Consider the following 23,505-nt stretch of genomic DNA (forward strand, 5'->3'; position numbering starts at 1 on the left):
CCTTTAAAAAGACGTCGTAAATCAGTCATTCCGACTTAAATGCTGTCTGGGAAGGAGGATCTATAGTAATTTTTGTGCAATTTTTTCTTTCAAACAAAATTTTTAAATTCAAAATTAAGGACGAAGCTTCATACATTACTCTATAATCCGGCAGTATACGTTTTCATTTTTTAAAAATGTTCATTTGTTGAAGAGAAAAACGTGTTCAGAGTTTCCAATTACTGCGCACGTGCAACAAGGATAGAACCGCTCGTTGACTTGAGTGTGACAGAAAAAAGTTCAGACCGCGCTTAAATTAATATCAGGAAATTGAACCAAATAAATTATACACTTTTATTAATTAAGTAAAATTTTATTTTTTGAGACAAAATGTTATGAGTGTGAATGTAGGAGACATCATACAAATTTAAAATTATTAATAAATAGAGTAAATAATTGATAGAATAAAGTTTTCAAAAAATGCGCATTTAAAAAATTTTAAAACTAACAAGTGCATTTTCTATAAATATTATTTTTTTAATTATTTATAATTTTAAATTTGTCTGATGTCTGCTACATTCATACTCATTAAAATTTTTATAAAAAATACAGAAAGTTGCTGAATTACCCTGATTAAACAAAACGATTTGTGACGATTAAAACTGTTTTAATCGTTTCGAATCGTCATAAATCGTCAATTGATGATTAAAAACGATTAAATTTTTCGAATGAAGATTAAAGATGATTCATGACGATTTAAAATTTTAATCGTTGTTAATCGTAAAACAATAAATCGTCTTTTGACGATTTGGGACGATTAAATCTGAAAATCCATGACGATTATGACGATTAATAATGATTTAATTTTTAATCGTTTTTAATTGTCACAAATCGTTTTGTTTAATCAGGGTAATAGAAGTTCAATATTTTTGGTCCCACTTCCTTCTAGTATCAATTAAAATCGGCTATATTTTATTTTTTATCATTAAGTAAGTATACATTATTCATTTAAATAATTATGTGAACATCGAAGGATAATTTTTATAATAAATTCAAATGATTTTATTTACAGTAAACAATTCCTGTAGAAATTGAAGATTTAAAAATATCTCGTACCTTTTTGTTTTACGGAAGCTGTAGAAAAACCTTCCGTCGGACTTTCTAAAGTATATTTTAAGAAAATGAAAGAACAAAACTGCATATCAATTATTTTTAATATTAATATTTTTATAATTAATTATATAAAATATAAAAACTTTTAATTTACACTAAAGGTCTCATATAAAATTACTTTAAAAATTTTAATTCATAAATTACAACCATTCCAAATTTTCAATTTATTTATTTAAATATTAACTTTTTGTTTCCTCATCTTTAAATAGAACTTTTAACGCTTGTCTTTTAAACAAATATCTATACAAACATCCCTAGCTTTTTTTGTTTTATAAAAATTATCTGTCAAATGTTCATATATATAATTGCGCATAGCTTATACGCATATAAAGCAAATTTTTCAGTCATATAACTTTTAAACGGTCGATTTGAGCTATAACTATTTTTAGAATACCCACCAAAAACTTATACGGTTGTTTTTTATTATTAAATTAAATCATCCGATCCTAAAAGTAGGATGACTATAAATCTTTAAATTACGAGCTCATAATTTATGAGGATTATTTTTTTGGCACATGAAGTGAAAATAGTTCGGAATTCAAGTAAACGTCAAATTTAAAGTAAATATAAATACTTTTATCAACTTGCCAATTATTTAAGTATTTATTGCTACAGTATTTTGGTAGCTGTAAAAAATTCCACAAAGTAAATTTAATGAAAAAAATAATCTACAATAAATACACTACAGCAATACAAATAAATAATTAGTTACAAGTTATGAAAGCGACTCTTAAAATGAAAGTAAAATCAACGGAAAATTAAATTTACTCTGCCTCCTTTCAATTTTCTTCATGAATTAAAATTAATAATTAATTTAAAGTCAATTTATCCCTAACAATTCAAAAATTTTTAAAACTGATCCGTCGAATGTCAAATTTGATTTGACATATTGATGTCAGTTCGTTAGATTGTAGTTTGTTTCAGTATCAATATTACTTGTCTTCTATTCTTGAATCCCGATTTAATTCCAACGAAGATGACTTGATTTATAACTTGATGATTTTTTTATTTCCTTGAACCGGTTTTTAATATGATTGTAAATCACCAAATTTCTAAACGATCATATGCATTTTTTTTAAATTTTTTCTATTAATTTTAAATTTATCTGTTTAAAAATAAAATTTTCATTTATCTGTTAACTTTACGGTAATTAAAATTTACATATATATTAAAAGTACCATTAAATTGTTATTTCAAATCTAAAAATCTGGATTTTATTTAAAATTTTAAATCCGCATTCAATCTGATTCAGAGTTTTAATACTAAAATAATCTTTTTTCAGGAGTGAATTTCACTCCGTACCAGAGTTTCAATAGTGAAATAAACTACTCTTCGGAATGAATTTAACTCCGAGATTAAATAAAAAAGTCATTTGCTTGACATTCACTCCGGATTTAATCCAGGTTCACTCCGCAAATTTTTTACAGTCTACACGTAAATATATTATTATTTACTGATGTACGTCAGAACACAATAGTCAATAATATAATTTTGTTAATTATTTAAATAGTAGGTACGTTTTTTGTTAGAAAAATAAAAAAAAGAAATTGAGTTACTTTTTACAAGTCTTTAAAGATTTACAAAAGTAATTAGGAATGAAGACATACTGAAATAATTCGTATACATAGTCAACATATCTTATTATTGCAACATATAATTTTGAGGTTTTATCATAACTTTCAATTATTACAAAACAAAAAATTGTTATATTATTGTTTATCTCATTATTATTAAAAAAAATATATATATTTTGGAGTTCAAAATTTAAATAAATAAATCAAAATTTAATTTTTGTCAATTTACACATTTATTAATTAAACTAACAATTAATTTATATAAATTATTTTTATTTCATATATTTAACATTATAGATCTATTTAATTTTGTTAATTTATATAAAATTTTTTTTATTTATATATTAATTCAAAAATTGAGCCAGATGAAAATATTAATAGTTTATTTGAAAATTTTAAAATTTAAATTAATTTTATACTTTATACATACAAGTATATAAATGAATTAATTTTGAACATAATTTAATAATTATAATTAATGATACTGCAGTTAGCCGACCTTTAATCATTTTTTGATTTTTTTTTGAATGATAAATTATAAAAAAAAAGTGTTCTAAAAATTTGCACTTATAGTTTTTTAAATTTTTTACATGTGCATATTTTTAGTTTTTTTAAAATTTATTTGTTGCAAAAAATTCGAACATTTTCAACCTTCCGGTAATTTCTGGATCATTTTAATTATTCAAAAAAAAAAATGAAATATACATTTTAATTTGTAAGATTTTAATTTTCGCGGCTTTTTTATTTTAAAAAACGGGATTGGTAAATTTCAATCTAGAAAAAATGGCGCAAATTATATAGGAACATTTAATGCTCATTGAAACTTTTATATTTTTAGTGTTTGTAAACATGAGTGTGAATGTAGCAGACATCAGACAAATTTAAAATTATTAATAAACAAAGTTAACAATAAATAAAATAAAATTTAAAAAAATGCAAATTTAAAAAACATTGAAATTAATAAGTGCATTTTTTATAAATATTTTTTTTTTAAGTATTTACTCTACTTGTTTATAATTTTAAATTTGTCTGATGTCTGCTACATTCACACTTATATTGTAAACAGGTACTAACATCCATAACTGATAAATTTGAATTTAGTTGTTAAAAAAACCGTTGGATATTAAAACGAGATTGCATGGCGGCATATTGACTAGTGACAGTGTTAATTTATTCCCGCGTATTTACTTAACATTCATTTTTAAAAATAATTATTACTTTTATTTAAATCATTTACCAAAATAATAACTATTCCGATGATTGAATAATAATCACCAGTAATTACCTACTGATAAAATGTATTTCCAAGTAAGTTTACAAACATAAAATATAACCATGTCAACTAATTTATTTTAAGTAATGAATTTAAATAATTAATTATAAGTGTTTCTTGATAATAATTTATAATTTGTATGAGTTTTCAATTATTGAATTATTTAAATTAAATAATTTAAAAAATAAATAAATTTCATAGGTTAACATAACTCCCAAGGCGAAAGAACTGCCAGCAGCTAAAGAAAAAATTGAAGAACCACCGCCAGTACTTGTATTGGCACCTTTTCAAACTCAAGTGCATATTAATTTAAAAACAACCATCAACACATTTACTTCGGCGAAACTCATCATTAAAAATCCATCTAACAAGCAGTTAACCGTAAGATCTTCATTTGTTTTTTTTTATTACACTATAACGTATTCTAAAAAAAAATAATTCTAAATAATGGGAGTGAATGTACCCATGTAGCACAGAGTCAACTTTAAGATGTCTTTTAAAAGGAAAAGATAAATTTTTTTTTGTCTCAAAGTCATCTTTTTTGGTATGAATATGACATGCAAATGTTGGTTCCGAAGACAGAGAAAATTCGTGTTGTTTTTCCTGTCTCATGCCAATTGAAAAGTCGTTAAGATGACTTATTTTACCACTATTTGTAATTTACTTTTTGTCGTCACTTGTATTAAGTATTTTAAGTAGGTATTTTTTCGGTGACATAAATTTCTGATCGTTTTGTCAACATATTGGTGTCTTATAGACAAGTGAAAAAGTAGCCTAAAATCTGATATCTTATAGATGTCACAAAGGCAAGTGTGCTACCTGGGTAGCAGACATCAGACAAATTTTAAATTATTAATAAGTAGAGTAAATAATCTAAAAAATAATATTTTTAAAAAATGCACTTATTAATTTTTAAATTTTTCAAATGCGTAATTTTTAAAAATATTATTTTTTTAATTATTTACTCTATTTATTTATAATTTTAAATTTGTCTGATGTCTGCTACATTCACATTCATTTCTAAATAATGCATTCAACAGAAAGACAACAAACAATAAGCGACTAGGGGCCGGTTTTTTAAACCGGGTTTATTTTTATCTAGGTTTAAATTAATATTGTCAATGTATCTAATAAAGAGATCGTTAACAATTAAATTTTTTCAGACGGCCCATAAAAAGCTTCTTTTTAGTAAAAAAATACCTGGAGAATTTGATTTTTTCTTTATAAGTAAAAAGAATACGTGCCTCAGGACGAGCAAAGTTAATTTTTACTTATAAAGAAAAAATCAAATTCTTCAGGCATTTTTTTTACTAAAAAGAAGTTTTTTATGGGCCGTCTGAGAAAATTTTATTTTTATAGATAACTCTAATATGTATACCATCAATATTAATTTCAGCCCAGATAAAAATAACCCTGGTTTGAAAAATTGGCCCTAGACGTTATTTCACAGATACGTCTGTTTTTTAGTTGGAATTATTTCACTTCCCTAGTTTCAAATTCGGTTCCTATATCCCCGCCAAAAATTCCCGTATCATGTACCCGCAAATTCTGTATACGGAAAAAAATAAACTATAAATTTAAAAACAACAAGTAATTCAATGATAAAGTCATCAGTAAATACTATCATTCTAAATAGTAATTCCTTAATTTATAATTAAAACTTAAAAAATTACAGGATAAATATTGAAAATTATTGTCTATGCAGAAAAAATTGATATTTTAACTTTAAAGTCGTTACTTAAACATTAAAAATTTATGACGTATTATAAAATTTATTTTCCGGAATGTTCGTTCCTTATATTGATACCCAGGTTCCGGGTTATAATTTCAAACACAACTTCGTGTATTTTATTTTTTTCTGTGTACAAGTACATAAAAAAATTGAATTATTAATGATTTATTTATTTCTTCTGTTTATTTATAGTTGAAGACAAGTAAACTACCACCTGCAGAACGTTTAATAATTTTGGAATCGAATGAATTTAAGATCAACAGTGAAAGTGAAGAGCAAGTTACCTTGTCATGGACACCGCAAGAAGCTGGAACTTGGAGAGATATTTTGCAATTTACTGATAATAGACGAATTAAATACGACGTAACTCTAATAACAACGTCAATCGACAATAAGAAGGGATTAGCGAAAGGTAAATCTAAAATTTTAACACAATCAAATGTTAATAATGATTCGAGATATGGAAACCAATCAAATAAATTTCCCATGAGCTCCATGTCAATAAATCCCGTGCCAGTAGTTAAGAAATCGGTACCCGGGGCAGTAACACAGGTAAAACGTGCTGATAAAGAAAACGTTACTAATATTATCAATGATGTCCATCAAACACCGGATAATAATTTACGTAACAAACAACAAAAACCAACAGTACGAAGTAATGTTTTAATGAAACTAGATTTCAGTGACTTTCAATTGACTCCACTGAAAGGACAAACTTCATCGCGTACTCAAATACCGGAAATAAAATTAGATGATGAAAAAATAGTTGCCGTAGGCTTACGTTCTTACAGTGCATTGCCAGATATTCAAGTATTTGAACCATCAGAGGTAGATTTCTCTCCGCGTGATTCCCGTATCAGTTCGCCCATAGACGATAGACAGCAGCTAAGACGTGAGACATATTTAACCCAGCCAAAATTTACTGAGCGTATGATTATTATTGATGAAGAAAAAAATAATCAAGAGAAACAAGAAGAAGAAATATTTAATGATTCATTATCACCACCGCAAATTTTATCTAAAGAAGATCCGCATAATTTTTCAGCAATAATAAACAATATTAATTTTACAACTCCATTGAAAACAGTAAAATCACCTGGTGCCTGGTCTACTGAATGCAAAAGTACGTCTAGTAGTGAATATTTTTCAATACAATCAAATGATACTTTTAGTATCAATGAAAAAAGTCCATTTGGTTCTTTTAAATTAAATAGTACTTATGAATTATTACCATCTCCTGGCGGTAACGATCAAACTTCAAAGATTTCTCAGCAACAACAGCAGCAGCATCACCAGCAAATTGTACAGACATCAAATGAACAATTAAGAAAATCTCCAATCAGCTTTGAATTATCCACCACAATTTCTTATTTAAATGACTTTAAAAATAATGATAAAATGATTATTTCGAAAAATTTGTCATCAACGATCACTTCCGGTGAACTGAAAGAAAATTCGCGATCATCACCGGTGTCTTTTGATCAGTCGAGACTAAGTTTATCACAGAGTATTCGTAATGGAGATAACGCTAGCGCCAAACAAGTACTGGAAGCTGATCTATGGGCAACAGGCAATCAGGATCATGCATCATTTAATAATAATTTATCATCATTTAGTCGCAGTAGATGTAATCTTGAAATGATAAGTGAAGAATCATATGCACGCAGGACTCAAACTTACAAAGTAACCAAACCTGTCAATAAAATATTTAATGAATCTTCGAATGTAGAAGATCAAGTTGAAGCCCGATGTATTGAAATATCTCCGCCCAAAAGATTGCGTCGTATAGAGACAGCTAAAAAACCTTCGCCTATAAAACACAATAAAATAATGAAGGACAAAACAGTTGTACAAAATAGTATTTTGAACAAGAAAAAGGTACAATCAAATGTCAGAAAAGGTAATTTAATAATTCCAGGTGTACGTATGTCTAAATTATCGTTATCAGGATTAAAACCAGTGTCTAATGTTACCAGCACAAGTAAATCGATCAAAGTAATTAGAGATAAAGATAAATTATATAGTACAGATAACATTATTTCTCAAGTAACAAATCCGTTTGTATCAATGAAAGGCGATCCATTTCTCGCGTACAGTCTTCATTATGATGAAAACTTTTTAGTAAATCAAGAGGAAGAATATACTAAATGGTTGAACAAATTACTGACACCTCCAGAGCAGCTTGATACAGATGTTGAGCAAGTGCCGATAGATATCGGTAAAATTTGGCAGTCTTGTCGCACAAAAGGCAACGTGTTGGCTGAAACAAAGGAACAAGTATCAGCAAGGTACCATACAAACACACGTCTCAATACTTTGCGTAAAGCCGCTGCTGCGATGCTTACGAAGGAAGAAGTGACAACTGTCTTAACTCAAGTAACCGCTTGTATAAATAAAGGTCTGTTTGTCATACGACAAGATCGCGATTTGCACCGCGATATTGGATTGCAAAAAGAAATATTGCAATTATTTTTAAGTTACAATCCACTGTGGCTAAGAATTGGCTTGGAAGTTATTTATAATGAACGCATTAATTTACACTCAAATAATGACATTATTGGCCTGACTAAATTCATCATGTCAAGATTTTTTTCTGATCCATTCTTAGTACAAACTTATTCAGTCCACAATGTCACGACATTGCGTACACCAGAATTTCGCGAGCACATGAACAAATTTATACTCAAAAAATTTCTCTTCCTGGTTTATTTTTTGGATTACGTCAAGAGAAACAAATTGATTGCTCATGATCCATGTTTGTTTCTCAAGAAAGCTAATTACAAAGATAGCCGTGAAATATTACTGACGTTTTCACGTCATTTATTGAGCGGAGTCGGCGATATTACTAAAATACTTCGTAATCATGGTTACACTGTGTCGCATAAGCAAAATTATATTGACGAGTATGATTATGCTGTGAATAATATCGCTGTTGATTTACGTGACGGTGTACGACTGTGTCGTGTCATGGAGTTGATTAAAAATGACAAGACATTGACAGGACGTTGTCGTGTACCAGCAATATCTCGTTTACAAAAAGTATTCAATGTTGAATTAGCTCTGACAGCTCTTGCAGAGTCTGGTTACTCAATTGCTGGTGACATTGATGCCAAAAGTATTGCTGATGGTCATAGAGAAAAAACTTTGTCACTTTTGTGGCAGATAATATACAAATTTCAAGCGCCAAGATTTGAAAAAAGCTCGATTACGTTACAAAAATGGTGGAGATCAAAGCTATGGTTCATTCGTATTAGAAATTATTTATCAAATAGAAAAAATAATGCTGCCTCTGTAATCCAACGTACATGGAAATGTTATTGTGCTAGAAAATTATATAAAAAATTGCGTGAAGAACGTGATATTTTCCTTGTGAAATTAGACAAATCAACTCGATTTATACAGCAATGTTGGTTGCGTAAAAAACAAATGCTTAAAGATCGTCGTAGTTTTATGGATAAGAAAGCCGCAGCTATTTGTATACAGAGATGGTTTAGAAGAATACGTACTAGTCGTCCTTACTTACAAGACCTTCAGCGTAAACGTCAAGCTGTTATTATTTTACAGAATCAATGGCGTGCTGTGGTTATCATGAGAAGAGAAAGGAATAATTATCTTATAATTAAACAAGCTGCGATAATTATACAGCAGTGGTGGAGAGCAAGCTTATTAAAGTATTCAACTCATAATTATTACAAAGAATTGAAAGCTGCTACTGTTCTACTGCAAACTAAATGGCGAGCGCGGAAATTGATGATTGAACAGCGGGCGGATTATTTTAAAATTATTGCAGCTGCTGTCAAAATTCAGTCATCGTGGAGATGTTATTTAGTTGGTAAGCGAATCAGAAATGATTATTTGGTTAAAAGAGATGCTGTAAGAGTTATCAAGTCTTGGTGGGTTGGTTGTAAATTGAGAGATCATCGACGTAATGAATTTTTGAATATTAAAATGAGTGTAATTAAAATTCAAAGAGCTTGGAAAAAATACCGCGAAACAAAAGATTACGTTTCAAAATTTAAATCTTATCGTAAAGCGGCGGCAATTATTCAGCCGTGGTGGCGAATGATCAAAGTTGCCCGTCAGTATAAATTGCAACGTAAGAGCGCTATTATTTGTCAGCGATGGTGGAGAAGTATTTTGATAACTCGTGATATGAGGAGTAAATTTGTGGAGATAAAAAGATCTGCGATATTGGTACAGAAAAATTGGAAGATGAAGAAAGAGAGAAGAAATTATTTGCGTTTGAAAGAGGCGACGATTAAAATTGAAAAGTGGTACTGCAATGCCAAGCACTCGAGGAATGTAAGACACGAGTATACGGAAAAGAAAAAAGCCGCGATATTTATTCAAAATTGGTGGCGTTGTTTGAAAACTACCAGAGAATGTCGGGATAAATATTTAGCGGACCGCAGAGCGGCGATTATGATACAAAATCATTGGCGGGCTAAAGTAGTTGGCAAATCTTTGAGACTGAAATATTTGGAGATGAGAGTCAATGTCATCAAGCTTCAGGCTTTCTGGAGAATGATTTCAGCGAGGCGTAATTATTTAAATGCTTTGAAAGAACATAAAGCTGCTGTGACTATTCAAAGTAGATGGAGAGCTAAAGTCATTGGGTTTAAAATACGCGCGTCTTTTATCAAACAGCGACAAGTTGCCATTTTTGTCCAGCAAAAATATCGTGCAATTAAAATTGCTCAGGCTGTTAGAATGCAATACGAAATTTATAAAAAATCAGTGATAATTATTCAAAAAAATTGGAGAATGATAAAAGCTACAAGAGAGTTTCAGCGACGACGTAAAGCGACGATTGTCATTCAAAGTCACTGGCGAGCGCGAGTTGTTGGTTTACATACTCGCAATTTTTACATTAAACAGCGATCAGCTGCAATTGTCATCCAACGCAAGTACCGCGGAATTCAAATTGCCCGGGTGATTAAAACTCAGTACGTTGTCTACAAAAAAGCCGCTGTTGTAATACAGAAAAATTGGAGAATGATAAAAACTTGTCGAGAATACCAGCGACGACGCAAAGCAGCTGTCACATTACAAACTCAGTGGCGGGCTCGAGTTATCGGTTTGAAAACTCGCGGTTCTTATGTCAAGCAGCGATCAGCAGCGATAATTATTCAAAGAAGATATCGGGCAATAAAAATAGCTAGGGTAATTAAAATGCAGTATCAAGGTTATAAAAAAGCTGCAGTAATTATTCAGAAAAGTTTTAGGATGATAAGAGATTACAGGAATTATCAGCAGCGACGTAAAGCTGCTGTTATATTGCAAGCTCACTGGAGAGCACGAGTGATTGGTTCAAAAACTCGTCATCTTTATGTCAAACAACGGTCAGCTGCTGTTGTAATTCAACGTAAATATCGAGCTTTAAAAGTCGGACGTGCAGTTAAACTGCAGTACGTAGCTTGGAAAAAATCGGCAATAATTATACAGAAGAATTGGAAAATGTTTAAACTGTCACAAGACTTCCAGCAGCTTCGTACTGCAGCAATTATTTTACAGAGCCAATGGCGTGCGCGTAAATTGTCAATTAAGTTGAATCAGGAATATAAATTAATGAGGAAAACAACTATAATGATCCAACAGCGTTATCGTGCCCGTAAAGTTGCCCGGGAAATTAGAAAACGTTATCTAGAGACACGTGAGTCTGTCATTAAACTCCAGTCTCTTTGGCGAGCAAATAAATTAATGAAAAAAACTCGTCATCAGTATTTACGTTACCGCAGTGCCGCAATATGTCTCCAATCAAAATGGAGAATGATTATTACCCGCCGTAAATATTTAATAAAAAAGAACGCGGTGATAAAAATTCAACTCGCATGGAGACAGTTAATAATTTATCGTAATATCAGAAATAATTTCTTGGCTCTACGTACCGCCGCTCTATTTATTCAAAGACGTTATCGCTCAATACGCAACTGTCAGAAAATACGTCGTAATTTTATAAAATTAAAATCAGCTGTTATTTTTGTACAAAATCGTTGGCGGTCTAAATTGCAGTCGCGTAAAAATGTCGAAAACTTTGCGAGACAACGTAAATTAATTTTAGCAGCTACAATTATCCAATCAACTTATCGCGGGTTTATTGTCAGGAAACATCAGTCGGAAGAGATAAGAAAAGTTCGAGAACGGGCTAAACAGGCATCGCAAGCAGCAGTACCATCTCAAACTGTCGAAAATCGTCTTCAAGATGCCATGAGTACCCTGCAAAATATCAAAAATATCGGGCAACTGTCAATGTGTCTCGCTTGTATCGATACGTTAACCCGTTTGTCACCAAAAGGTTGTAAATTATTTTGTGAGTTAAATTTAATCGACACTATCTATGATATCCTAGGTAATTCAAATCGCTCATTACCTTGGGTGGAAGTTTGCTTACGCTGTACAAGTATACTTATTACAATCATTAAATTGCCTCAATTATCGGTCTACGTACGCAATATTGATGAAACAGAAACAATAGCACGACTAATGAACGCTATGATTAAGTCAAATGTTGATTTATTTTTACATCTTGCTACGCTACTATGGTTACTCATTCGTGATAATGAATTTGCTGATCAAGTTAAAGAGTCTCCTCGTATCAAATGGCTGATAAGATCAACTGCTGAAACAAATTTAAAAAAAGATAAAGTTAATTTAAATAAAACGCGAAATTTTTCGTTGCAACATACCATATTACCTAATGAGAAGCCAGACTGGGGTTTGAGAACACGGAGACCAAGATATTTTACTACTGTATCCCATGCACTGTCGACTTTAGTTGAAATATTAAATATCACAATTTAATTAATCATATTTTATGATACATATCTATAAATACATATATAAATATATTTTTTTAGATAATTAACAAAAGCTGTATATAATTTTTTTGTTTTTAATACTTTATAATACTAAAATATTTGAATGCTTGAAGGAAAGTTTGTATTTTAATAAGATTTCTTGTTTCATTTTTTTATAATACTTTTATTGCAATAAATACAATAAGAAACAATTATTTTGGCGTTACATTAATTACTTTTCCGTCATTTAACAGTCAATCCTATTACAGGGATTACAATAATTTGTTTTTTATTTATTTATTTAATATAATTTATTTAGCATAAAATGAAGCATAGACGCTCGCTGATATTATAATAATAAAATAATAAGTGATACACTTTAATTCAGCATTGTGTTGATATAATTAAATAAAAAGTAATTGATAATTAATAAACGTAAAAAGAGAAAAGTAAAATAAAATAAAATAAAGAATTAAAGAATAATAAAAATAATTATCCTATCATAGCAAACTACAGCTAAAATTTTTATCACTTAATGCTGTAGTATTTACGTTTCATATATTTATTTTTTTTAATTTTATTTTTTATATAAGCAGTCAACTGCTAAATATTCTAGATAAAAAATTAATTGCGGTCTGTAGTGATAATATTATTTATATCGACCTTTAAAATGCTTTAAAGTTAGCGACTTTTAATTCATTTTATATTTTTTTGTATCACAAAATACAACAGTCCATGATTATAGTATGTAATTGCTAAAATGTTTGTTGTAATTATATTTATTTATTTATTTATTAATTAATTATTATTATTATTGAGAAAAAAAAATTTTAGATATGAATAGGCACAAGATTTTAATATTATTTTGTTTCGAGTTTTGTAGCTGCCTTACTGGGCTATTCAATTTAATTGAAATTCATTTTTTATTTTTTAATTATTTTAATTTTTATTACTGTAATTAATTTGGAGTATTGACGTTATTTCAAGTCTGTATTGTACAAATAATAGTGAATGTAAATGTTTTTTTTTTTTTTTTTTATTTATTTACATAACTAGTTGGGAAAAAATGATTAATAATAATAATAATAATAAAATAATAATAATAATAATAATAATAATAATAATAATAATAATAAAATTAATAATATTTAATAAGAACAAATAAATGAAATGTATTAATTTTCATGTACAGACTTTAACTCTTTAATCTGCTTAATCAAATATGCTTTTTCGTCATTAAATTGTTCATCCTCGGATCGATCGGTGTGGAAGCGCGTTAAAAATTCAATTAATTTCTCTTGATTACGTAGTAAAATATCCAATATTGGCTTCGGTTTATTTGGATTAGCAACAAATACCTACAGAAATTTATTTTTATAATTTAAACATTTATTAATGATGGAAAAAAAATTATTATATCGATTCATGCCCTTTTTCATAAATTAATAATAGTTTACAGGGAATTTTTTGGACAGAAATTTTTTTATTTAATAACAATTTATTTTTAACCAAATTATTCGAAACTTTTCGAATTATTTGTAACTTTTCAAATTGTTAGTCAATTTATTTAAAATAAATTGTTAGTCAAGTTATATAAAAACATAGATTTAAAATAAAGAATAAAAAATTATTCATTTAATAAATGAAAGAAATCTATGAACATTGACAAATAATAAAATAAAGCTTCATTTTGCGACAATGATTGATTATTTATTGAACTGACTTATGCCATTTTATTTTAAATTAAATAAATATTTCCAATAATTTAATATTACTACATATAGTTAGGGAACTTTTTAATTATTTTACTGGAATACCTGGACAAGTCGGGGAATTTCACATTCAAAAATCTGTGTTCACCATTTTAAATAAAAAACTTGTCCAAACATTTTCTGTAAACTATTTATTATTAAAAAAATATAATTTTAAAATTCAAACTTACCTTGAATACATGGAAGGCCTCAAATTGTATATTGCGTGATTTTTCTTTCAACATGTTCATCATGAGCTTTAAATTATCTGGATTCGATATATATTGAGTCATGACCTAAGAAATAATTTAAATTATAAATGTCTGTCCTTAAAACTTAGGCCACACTGTTATTATTGTTATTATTTGTTATTGTTATTAATAATTACAGTAAAATTGTGTCTGTCCAATAATAATTCTCCAAGTAATTTCAAACTCTGTCGACGAGTTACGTAATTTTCGGAATTCAATAGCCTCTGATAATGTGAAAAAACTTTGTCATAATTGGCTTCTAAAAATTCAGCACTTAATATTTTGTGCCTCGTTAACAATTCCTGTTTAGAAGGAAAAGAATGATTTGGTTAGTAAATAGATTTTTAAAAAATAAACTTATTTTAGTCATTGAATTGAAATATAAATAATTTAAATTATTTTGGATTCATCTTCTAGACATAACTGAGGTTTCACAAAAATCATGCCGGTATTTTTAATATTTTATAAATAACTCAAGATTTATCAAGTTACAATTGAGTAAGCTATATTGTATCTTATTTTATCAACTACAATATATATTTTGTAAGTTTAGTTATGCCATGTCATCTAGAAGTTGTTTCAAGTTAATGCCGCAAAAAAGTTTTGATGTTTTATTAAATTTTCAAAGTTACTAAAAGTTTTAAAAAATAAAGAAAGCAAATTGTCAGACGTTTAAGATTAAGTTAACAGAAATCAACTATTAGTTTTCGTTTAATAATAATTTTTAAATTAAATTAAATTTCTATGAAACTAAAAAAAATTTCAAATGTTGACTTTTTAAAAAATCAACCGATTTTTCTTGTCTTTAAAATTTAATCAAAAGTCGTAAATAATTGTGGGCATTATCGTGATGACAATTTTTGAGCCGATATTTTTCGACACTAAGGTAAAAGACCCTATTCCCGCTCACTTTTCATTGGAGTGAGATTAAATCACTCAATATAAATTAATAAATAAAATTAAAAACTATATTTTTTTTATAGTTATTTTTTGTAGCTTTAAGTATTAGAATAAAATTTTGAATTTTAAAATAATCTTGATAATTAATTATTATTAATTTTTGAAATAAGGTCCTTGAGTGTACCTATGTCGCTCACTAAAAGTTGTCATGTACCATTACTCGATCAACACATGGCCCTATAGTCGCACAAAGACAATATCAATTAAACTATCATAAGTTTATTGATTTGGACAAATAATTTATAAATTATATTACTTTATTCTTTCATAATATTAAATTTCATGAATTTTAAAAATATATTTAATAAGATATAGTTATAACAATTATTAAAAAATTTGACGTTACTTAAATTTAATCTAACGAACGAACGTTAAAGTAAAAAATGCCTGGCTATGCGCGATTTGGAAAACAGTTACTTAATTTAAATTTATAATCTATTATAAAATAATTTGATACATGATATTTTAATATATTTAGATTCACAAATAATTATTTATCAATAACAATTTTTTTAGTTGCAATTTTTTTTATAAAAATTATAAAAAAACGCATTAAATAGTTAAAGTAAGCGACTAATGGTACTGAGCAAGTATAGGGGCTTTCCTTACTCGATAAAATAAAATATTTTGTAACAAATGTGAAACTGATTTTAAAACATTTGGATTTCGCGGTAAAAATTGTGTTGGAAAAATCGAACTTAATTAAAATTTAAAGTATTTTCAATATTATCACAAAATTTTCTTAAAGTTACGGGATGATATCCATTGCAGCAGAAATATTCTTAAAAATAAAAATTACCTTAAAAGTAGAAAAGGCATCTGATGCAATATCGAATGTAGATACTTCGACATATCTAAAAAAATTGTAAAAATCATCGGAATAAATCATTATTTTAGCCAGTGCTTCATATCTTGCACATTCTCTTAACATTGTTCCACAGTTTAATGCTATGTCTTGATGCTCATATCTACAAAAAAAATATTGTTATGTTATTTTTTGAATAATTTAATTGCTAATTTAAATTTTCATTTCCAAGCCAAAATTTAAGAAGTAAAATAATTAAATAAATTTTTATTTACCCAGACATAAGTGTAAACAATATCTCAGGTTTTGTACAAATGTATTCTACTGTTGGTGATCTGGTGCCAATCTGTCTTCGTAAAATATTATTGAAAACTTGAGCAACATCTTTTTTACCCTAGGAAAACATTTAATTAATAGATTAATCAATAAATAAATAATTGTGATGCACTTTAATTTAAATTCAAACGAATAATTTATTTAAATTAAATAACAATTAGATATTGTTTGTTGGAAAATTTAAATGGAGTCGTGCCAAAATATAAAGTTACGGTTTCAGAGATTGAATACTAATTTTTTACATTGATTAATTAATTACTAAGTACCGAGTTATTAAGTTAATTTAAATTAATATGGCGCCAGATTTAGCGGCAGTCAATAAAAAAGAATTTTAGAGTTAAGTCGGGAAACCTCAGAATTTACGGTCTAGACTACGTCCAATTTAATTATCACGGATAGAAATTAATTTATACTGACGGTAATTGTTAAATTTTTTTACATATATATATATATATATATATATATATATATATATATATATATATATATATATATATATATATATATATATATATATATATATATATATATATATATATATATATATATATATATATATATATATATATATATATATATATATATATAAGGGCTATAATATTTTAAATATAGTTTAAATAATTACCTCAAAATCAATGCGACTTAAATTTTGTACAAGTAATAGTAATAAATTACTATTATACAGTTCTTGTGCAAGTTGTGCCACAACAATATCAGCTTGTGGTTCTGTTTCAGCAGTACCATAAAGCATGTTTTTTATGTGTACAAGATTTTTGCTTACATCTTCTTGAGCCTGTAAATTATTATTTTTATTTATTAATTTATTAAAATATATAATATTCAAATTTTTTAGTAGGATTTATTTATCAACAATTATATCAGGGAAATTTGAATATTTGTTGGCGTGTGAGAAAAAAAATCCTTTATTTTTTTTTCATCTTAAAGTACATTGAAACAAAAAATTGATTATTAAAGAATATATAAGTTTTATGATATTGAAGTTACCGGTCATCTGACAATTTTAAAAATTTGGAAATAAAAAATTAAAATGCTTATAAAATAAAAATAAAAAAATGCATGTTGAGACAATTCAAAATTCAGTATGTGCATTTTTTTTTTAACTTTATTATTTTAATTCTTTAATTTTTTATATAACTCCGGCATAAGCGTATCAATATTTTATTAATTAATTTAAAAAAAAATTGTCAATTTTATTATTCAAATTTTCAAATTTTGTAGACTAAAATTTATTCAACAAATTTCGTTCAACTCCTAATTGATAACGACTATAAGTAATTTTTTTTTCAATTTTATATCTCGGTGAAATTGTTCTTTTTTAATTAAGGTATTTTTTTTTTTTTTTTTTTTTTTTTTTTTGAATTAATTAATAAAGTTTTCACACGTTTATGAAAATTTTTAAAAAGTGAGGGACATTGTCTGAGAATGTCCTTAAATAATATATTTAAAAAAAATTGATTTTTTGTTAGAAAAGTGAGGGTACTCATATTCGATTCACGTAAACAAAGAAATTTTTTAAAATAAAAATAACAAATAATATTTACAAACATATATTTTAGTGATGAATCAATAAAGTAAACTATTAAATTAATAACATTGTTCTAGTAAAAAATTATTTTTTTGCTCAGAATACAGTAAAGAATATTGCGTTCGAATCAAAACAATTTGTTTGCTAAAAACGGTCCACATAATATTTGTGTTATTTTTTAACACAGACAATTTGTGTTGAATTTCAATACTAAATTCGGGTAATACGAGAAGTAAATTCAATACTTTTTAAATGTCAGTGGCGACAAAAAAATGTTAACTATTACATTTATTTTTGTACCATAAATATTTAGTAAATGAATACTTTTGGATAGTAAACAATGATTTTATCAGTAAAGATTTTAAAAAAGCCACGTAATATTTAATAGCAATCGTAAATAGTAAATCAATGAATTTCTTTTAAAAAAACAAAAACATTTTTATTTAGGGAAAAAATAACTTGGACATTGCATAAAATAATTCAAATTATAACTAATTTTTTTTTTTTAGTATGAAAAAATTCCAGCTTTTAGTAAATGGTAAATTTAAAAAAATAATTAAAATTTTTAAATTAAATTGACATTTATAAAATTTCGATTTTACTTTCATTTTTCTAATAATTCTTCCGCGACTATCGATTGACTTCTTAACATAAATTTAGTGTTAATTTTAAAGAAACACTTAATAAATGTTTACGATTTAAATTTTCAAATTAAGTAACACTTTTAAAGTGTTAAACAGTAGACCGATTTAAAATTTTAAAGTAACACAGTGAAATGCGTTAATTTAACATAAAATAATCAACACAAAAAATTTAACACGGACCGTATTTAACACAGATACAAAATATTTTTTACTGTGTACATAAAAAAAAAATTTTCAGAATTTGAGTTCGTAATATTTATTTTTTAGGCTCATCACATTTTTCAATTTACCGTCTATTTAACATGAATTATTTTCCGTTAGACTTCATGAGATATTACCATGTCAAAATAATTTTTTGTAAAATTGCACATTACTTTATTTATTGTAGAAAAATTAACTCTGTAAAAATAAGTTCCAGAACTTTAAATACGGAGCTCAAATTTAAAAAATTTTTTTTTTCAAAATTGCTATCAGTTTCTTACTGGTTTCTTACTGGTTAAAAAAAATAGTTGATTTTTTTTGGACATCTTAATACTAAATTTCACGTGATACTGAATTTACCCGACTTTGAATAATTTTTGAATGTTTTTCAAAACGATGAACTATAGAAAAAAATATTTTAATATTTTAAAAAAATGCACTTATAGATTTTTTAATTTTCTACATGTGCATTTTTTTTTTTTTTTTTTTTAAATCGATTTGTTGAAAAAATAGTCCGAAAATTGTTAATTGTCTGTAGACTTCAGGATCACAAATTTAATATTTTAATTTAATTCTAAATTTTATTTTCAAAATTTACAAATTTGAACATTAAACATTTATAAAAGTTAGTAATTTAAAAGATAAATTTTTTGATTCAGTGTACGGCAGTGTTGTCATGTTATTTTATTCATCAGAAATAATTTTTGTTAATAAATAAATGAGTCACTAAAGGATTGGATTATATCTTATTGATAATTATCCAGATTATTCATATGACAAAAATAGATAGATCATGTAATTATCATTAACTAATATACCTTTTCGACCTTCTTATCACCACGTTCAAGTGCATTAACAGCTTCCTTTAATGCTTTTACAACCTCAGCCGGACTTTTTTGCGATTTTCCAAACAGAGGCATGATGTGATTACAGGATACAAACCTAAAGAAAATTATAAATACATTTATTATTAAAATTATCGATACCAGATAACTAATCTTTAATACCGTAATTATTTAAATGTTTTTTAATCGCTGACGATAACATCTACGTATATGTTTTAATGATGATAGTTATTGGTTTAGTAATTAAACTATTATTAAATATAATTATAGTTATGGTTATTAACAATATAATAATTAACTAAATGAAAAGATCAACACTGAGAGTTGTTAAAATATTTAAAGATAACGTCAATTAGAAGATAATTATTTTATTGAATTATTTTATTTATGCGACTATAAAAATTTTAATTAAAAAATATAATTAATGATACTGATGGTAGCCGACGATTAATAATTCTTGAATTTTTTTTAAAACTATTAACAATAAAAAAAAAATATTTTAAAAAATTGCACTTATAGTTTTTTTCATTCTCCCCATGTGCTTTTTTTTTTTTAAACGATTAATTAAAAAAAAATCTGAAACTTGTTAATTGTCTGTTAACTGAATGATCATTTTAATTAATTCACATTTATTTAATTGTGCTAAAAAAAATTATATAAATTTAAAAATATTTATAATTTTTACATTAGAAAAAAAAATATAAATATAATTTATTTTTAAAAACCTATTTACATTTAATTTCAATAAATATTTGATAAAATTATCAAAACATTACTAATTGCTTCGGATAATTAAAATTTAATGAATAAATTATTAGCAAACAATTTAAGAGGACAGTTATTTTATCACGTCTATAAATAAACAATCGATCGAACTTTATAGAAAAAATTATTTATAGAAAAATTTTTTAATTAATAAATAATTAGTATTTAAAATATGATACTGAAGTTAGTCATCTAACAATTTTTTGAATTTGTTCAAAAAAGTAAATTATAAAGAATACAAATATTTTTAAAAAGTGCACTTATAGTTCCTTTAATTTTATTCATGTGCATATTTTTTTTTGTAATTTGTTGAAAAAAAATATGAAAACTGTTGAATGTTCTCTAATATCAGGATCATATTAAAAATGACGAAGTTGACAGACTAACAATTTTCGGATTTTTTTTTCAACAAATCAATGACAAGAAAAAAAAAAATAAAAATATGCACATGTAGAAAATTTAAAAAACTATAAGTGCAATTTTTTCAAGTATTTTTTTTTTTTATAATTTATTATTTTAAAAAATATTTAAAAAATTATTAGAAGTCAGCTAACTATAGTATCATTATTTAAACAATACTCTCAAAGATTTAATTAATGCTTACATTTAATTATAAAAATTTTTTTAATTCCTTGTGAAAATTAAAAATGAACAATTAATTTAACACTATTTTTTTCAATGAAAAATTTCAAATTAAAATTTGAATTTGAATTCTTTTAATTAATAAAAAATTATTCATGAGTGTGAATGTAATGATAGTAAAATTAGCAAGCATTTAAAATTAGAGAGAATTTTTTTTAACAGAGAAATGATGAAAAAAAAAAAAATTTTTTTTTCTAAAAAATTTTCTAGAAAATTTCATTAACTATACGTGCAATGTTTCAAAATATTTTTTTGTTAAAAAAAATCAAAAAACTTTTAAATGTCTGTTAACTTTATTGTCATATGAATGTAGCAAACATCAGACGATTTAAAATTATTAAAAAATAGAGTAAATTATTAATGAAATAAAATTTTTTAAAAATGCACATTTAAAAAATTAAAAAATTATTAAGTGCATTTTTTAAAAATATTTTTTTTATTTATTTATAAGTTTAAATTTATCTGCTACATTTATACTTTTAAAATTATTCATAAGTGAAAAACTTGTTTTGAATAATTAATTATTTAAATTTAAATTTAAAAAAATTATCTATTTAAAATTTTATTAATACTAAATAATTTAATATATAAATTGTTTTCTAAAATTAATGAGTAAGACATATATCATCTAAATTACGTACAATCATACGCAAATAGTCTGAACATCTTAATTTTACAAATTACATAGATCTATAGTTATATAGTCATATATATAAAGCTATTTAAAAATACATAAATATCAAAGATCTAAACAGAATTTAAATGCTCGCATTTTAGTACTTAGTGATAATTATAAATAATTAAATAAAAAAAAAAAAGTTATTTAATAAAAACTAGTATTATTGATCAGGAATTGAAACAAATGTTAAAAAAGTCAAAGCTATGAATCATCATCCACTGTATTATATTATAATATAGATATATACCTTTATATCTATACATATATATCTATATATAATATAAAAAAAATATCAATAATTTGGTTGTGAAAGTCGCTCGAAGAATGCAGAGAAATTGAAATTTTAGAAATGATGCCAAGTAAAAAATATAAATTATTATAGAAAATATATATATTATTTTAAATTTAAAACAGTAAAAAAGTAGGCTAATAATTTAATGACATGACATAAATTAATAGATAAATAAACATAAGGATAATTTTTAAAAATTCATATATATAACCTATATTATATTTAAAAAAAAATAATTACGCAATAAAAATGTAAACTAATTAACTTTACCATTCAATTTAAATCCAAATAAAATTTACGCAGTGATTATTTATCACTGGCACTTGATAAAAAAATTATTCCCACAATTGTCTTTATGTATATTTTTAAATTTTTTATTTTTTACTAATAGATCATTTATTATTGATGTGTAAGGCGTACTAGTTATATATATGTATATGTATATATGTAGTTGAGGTATCTCGTGACAAATAAATAATTTGTCGATAAAAAAAAAAAGTTAAAATGAAACGAACAACAAAATGCTTTTATCTATCACACAAAAATTTAAATAATAAATGATTCGTTACAAATCCACTATGTTGAATAACTTGAATTTATAATTATAGAAAAATTCAATCAATTAGTAATGATTGAATGATTAAATATTGAAATAAATATAGGTGTATATTAATACATCGTATAACTAAATAATTTTTTTTTTATCAACTCAAGTAACCGAGTTCTTTACTCACGAACACTGCTCATGAAACTGACGAACTGACGTTGGTGTTACGGTTGCCAATTAATTTATTTTTTAAAATTGTTATTTTTTCCGCCAGAGTGCGCGATCATCCGAGCGGTCTAGGGATTTCTTTTTGTTGCTAGGTTTTTAAAAAATACTAAAACTTACTAACCCAATTTAAAAAAAAAAGTGTATTTACTTTTTGTTGAGGCTATTTTCAAAATGATTCCCTCTTTTTTCAAATTTTTAATTACTTTTAATTGTCATGAATATATTAAATTTTATCAATTGATTAAAAAAAAATCGAAGCGAAAATTCAAAAAAAGACAATGGCGCTAAAATATAAATTTAAAAAAATTACTTACAATTGAAATCGATAGAGAGTTTAAAAAATTTGAAAAAAAAATTTCAGTAAAATCTTCATGTCAATTTTAAAATTCGAATTTTTAAATTTTTTACGCTAAAATTTATTCAAAAAAAATTTTTTTTAATTCGGAATTCATAACAACTGTCAGTAATTTTTTTTTTTAATTTGA

The 23,505-nt window shown here is 25.6% G+C and overlaps 2 protein-coding genes across 2 annotated transcripts; one reads left to right on the forward strand and one right to left on the reverse strand.

Moving 5' to 3' along the window:
- Positions 1-3,825: 3,825 nt before the first annotated feature.
- On the forward strand, positions 3,826-13,547 carry LOC103569547 (protein abnormal spindle). Its single transcript, XM_053740535.1, has 3 exons — positions 3,826-4,034; positions 4,201-4,380; positions 5,924-13,547. Exons 1-3 carry the CDS (start codon positions 4,023-4,025, stop codon positions 12,530-12,532), a joined length of 6,801 nt encoding a protein of 2,266 aa, XP_053596510.1. The 5' UTR covers positions 3,826-4,022; the 3' UTR covers positions 12,533-13,547.
- A 114-nt stretch (positions 13,548-13,661) lies between these two features.
- On the reverse strand, positions 13,662-22,998 carry LOC103569548 (protein Mo25). Its single transcript, XM_008546890.3, has 8 exons — positions 22,516-22,998; positions 19,841-19,964; positions 17,257-17,424; positions 16,571-16,689; positions 16,290-16,458; positions 14,668-14,832; positions 14,471-14,575; positions 13,662-13,886 (listed from the first exon to the last, which is right to left on the reverse strand). Exons 2-8 carry the CDS (start codon positions 19,940-19,942, stop codon positions 13,704-13,706), a joined length of 1,011 nt encoding a protein of 336 aa, XP_008545112.1. The 5' UTR covers positions 19,943-19,964; positions 22,516-22,998; the 3' UTR covers positions 13,662-13,703.
- Between the last annotated feature and the right edge of the window lie 507 nt (positions 22,999-23,505).

This window comes from Microplitis demolitor, chromosome 7 (genome assembly GCF_026212275.2).
Source record: "Microplitis demolitor isolate Queensland-Clemson2020A chromosome 7, iyMicDemo2.1a, whole genome shotgun sequence".
NCBI lineage: Eukaryota > Metazoa > Arthropoda > Insecta > Hymenoptera > Braconidae > Microplitis > Microplitis demolitor.

Coding starts and splice junctions, on each gene's coding strand:
- LOC103569548 (XM_008546890.3), bottom strand. CDS start 19,942: ATGCCTCTGTTTGGAAAATCGCAAAAAAGTCCGGCTGAGGTTGTAAAA. Junction 16,459..16,570: donor TTGTTTACACTTATGTCTGG/GTAAATAAAAAT, acceptor TTTTTTTTGTAG/ATATGAGCATCAAGACATAG. Junction 14,576..14,667: donor TGGACAGACACAATTTTACT/GTAATTATTAAT, acceptor ATTATTTCTTAG/GTCATGACTCAATATATATC.
- LOC103569547 (XM_053740535.1), top strand. Junction 4,381..5,923: donor CATCTAACAAGCAGTTAACC/GTAAGATCTTCA, acceptor GTTTATTTATAG/TTGAAGACAAGTAAACTACC.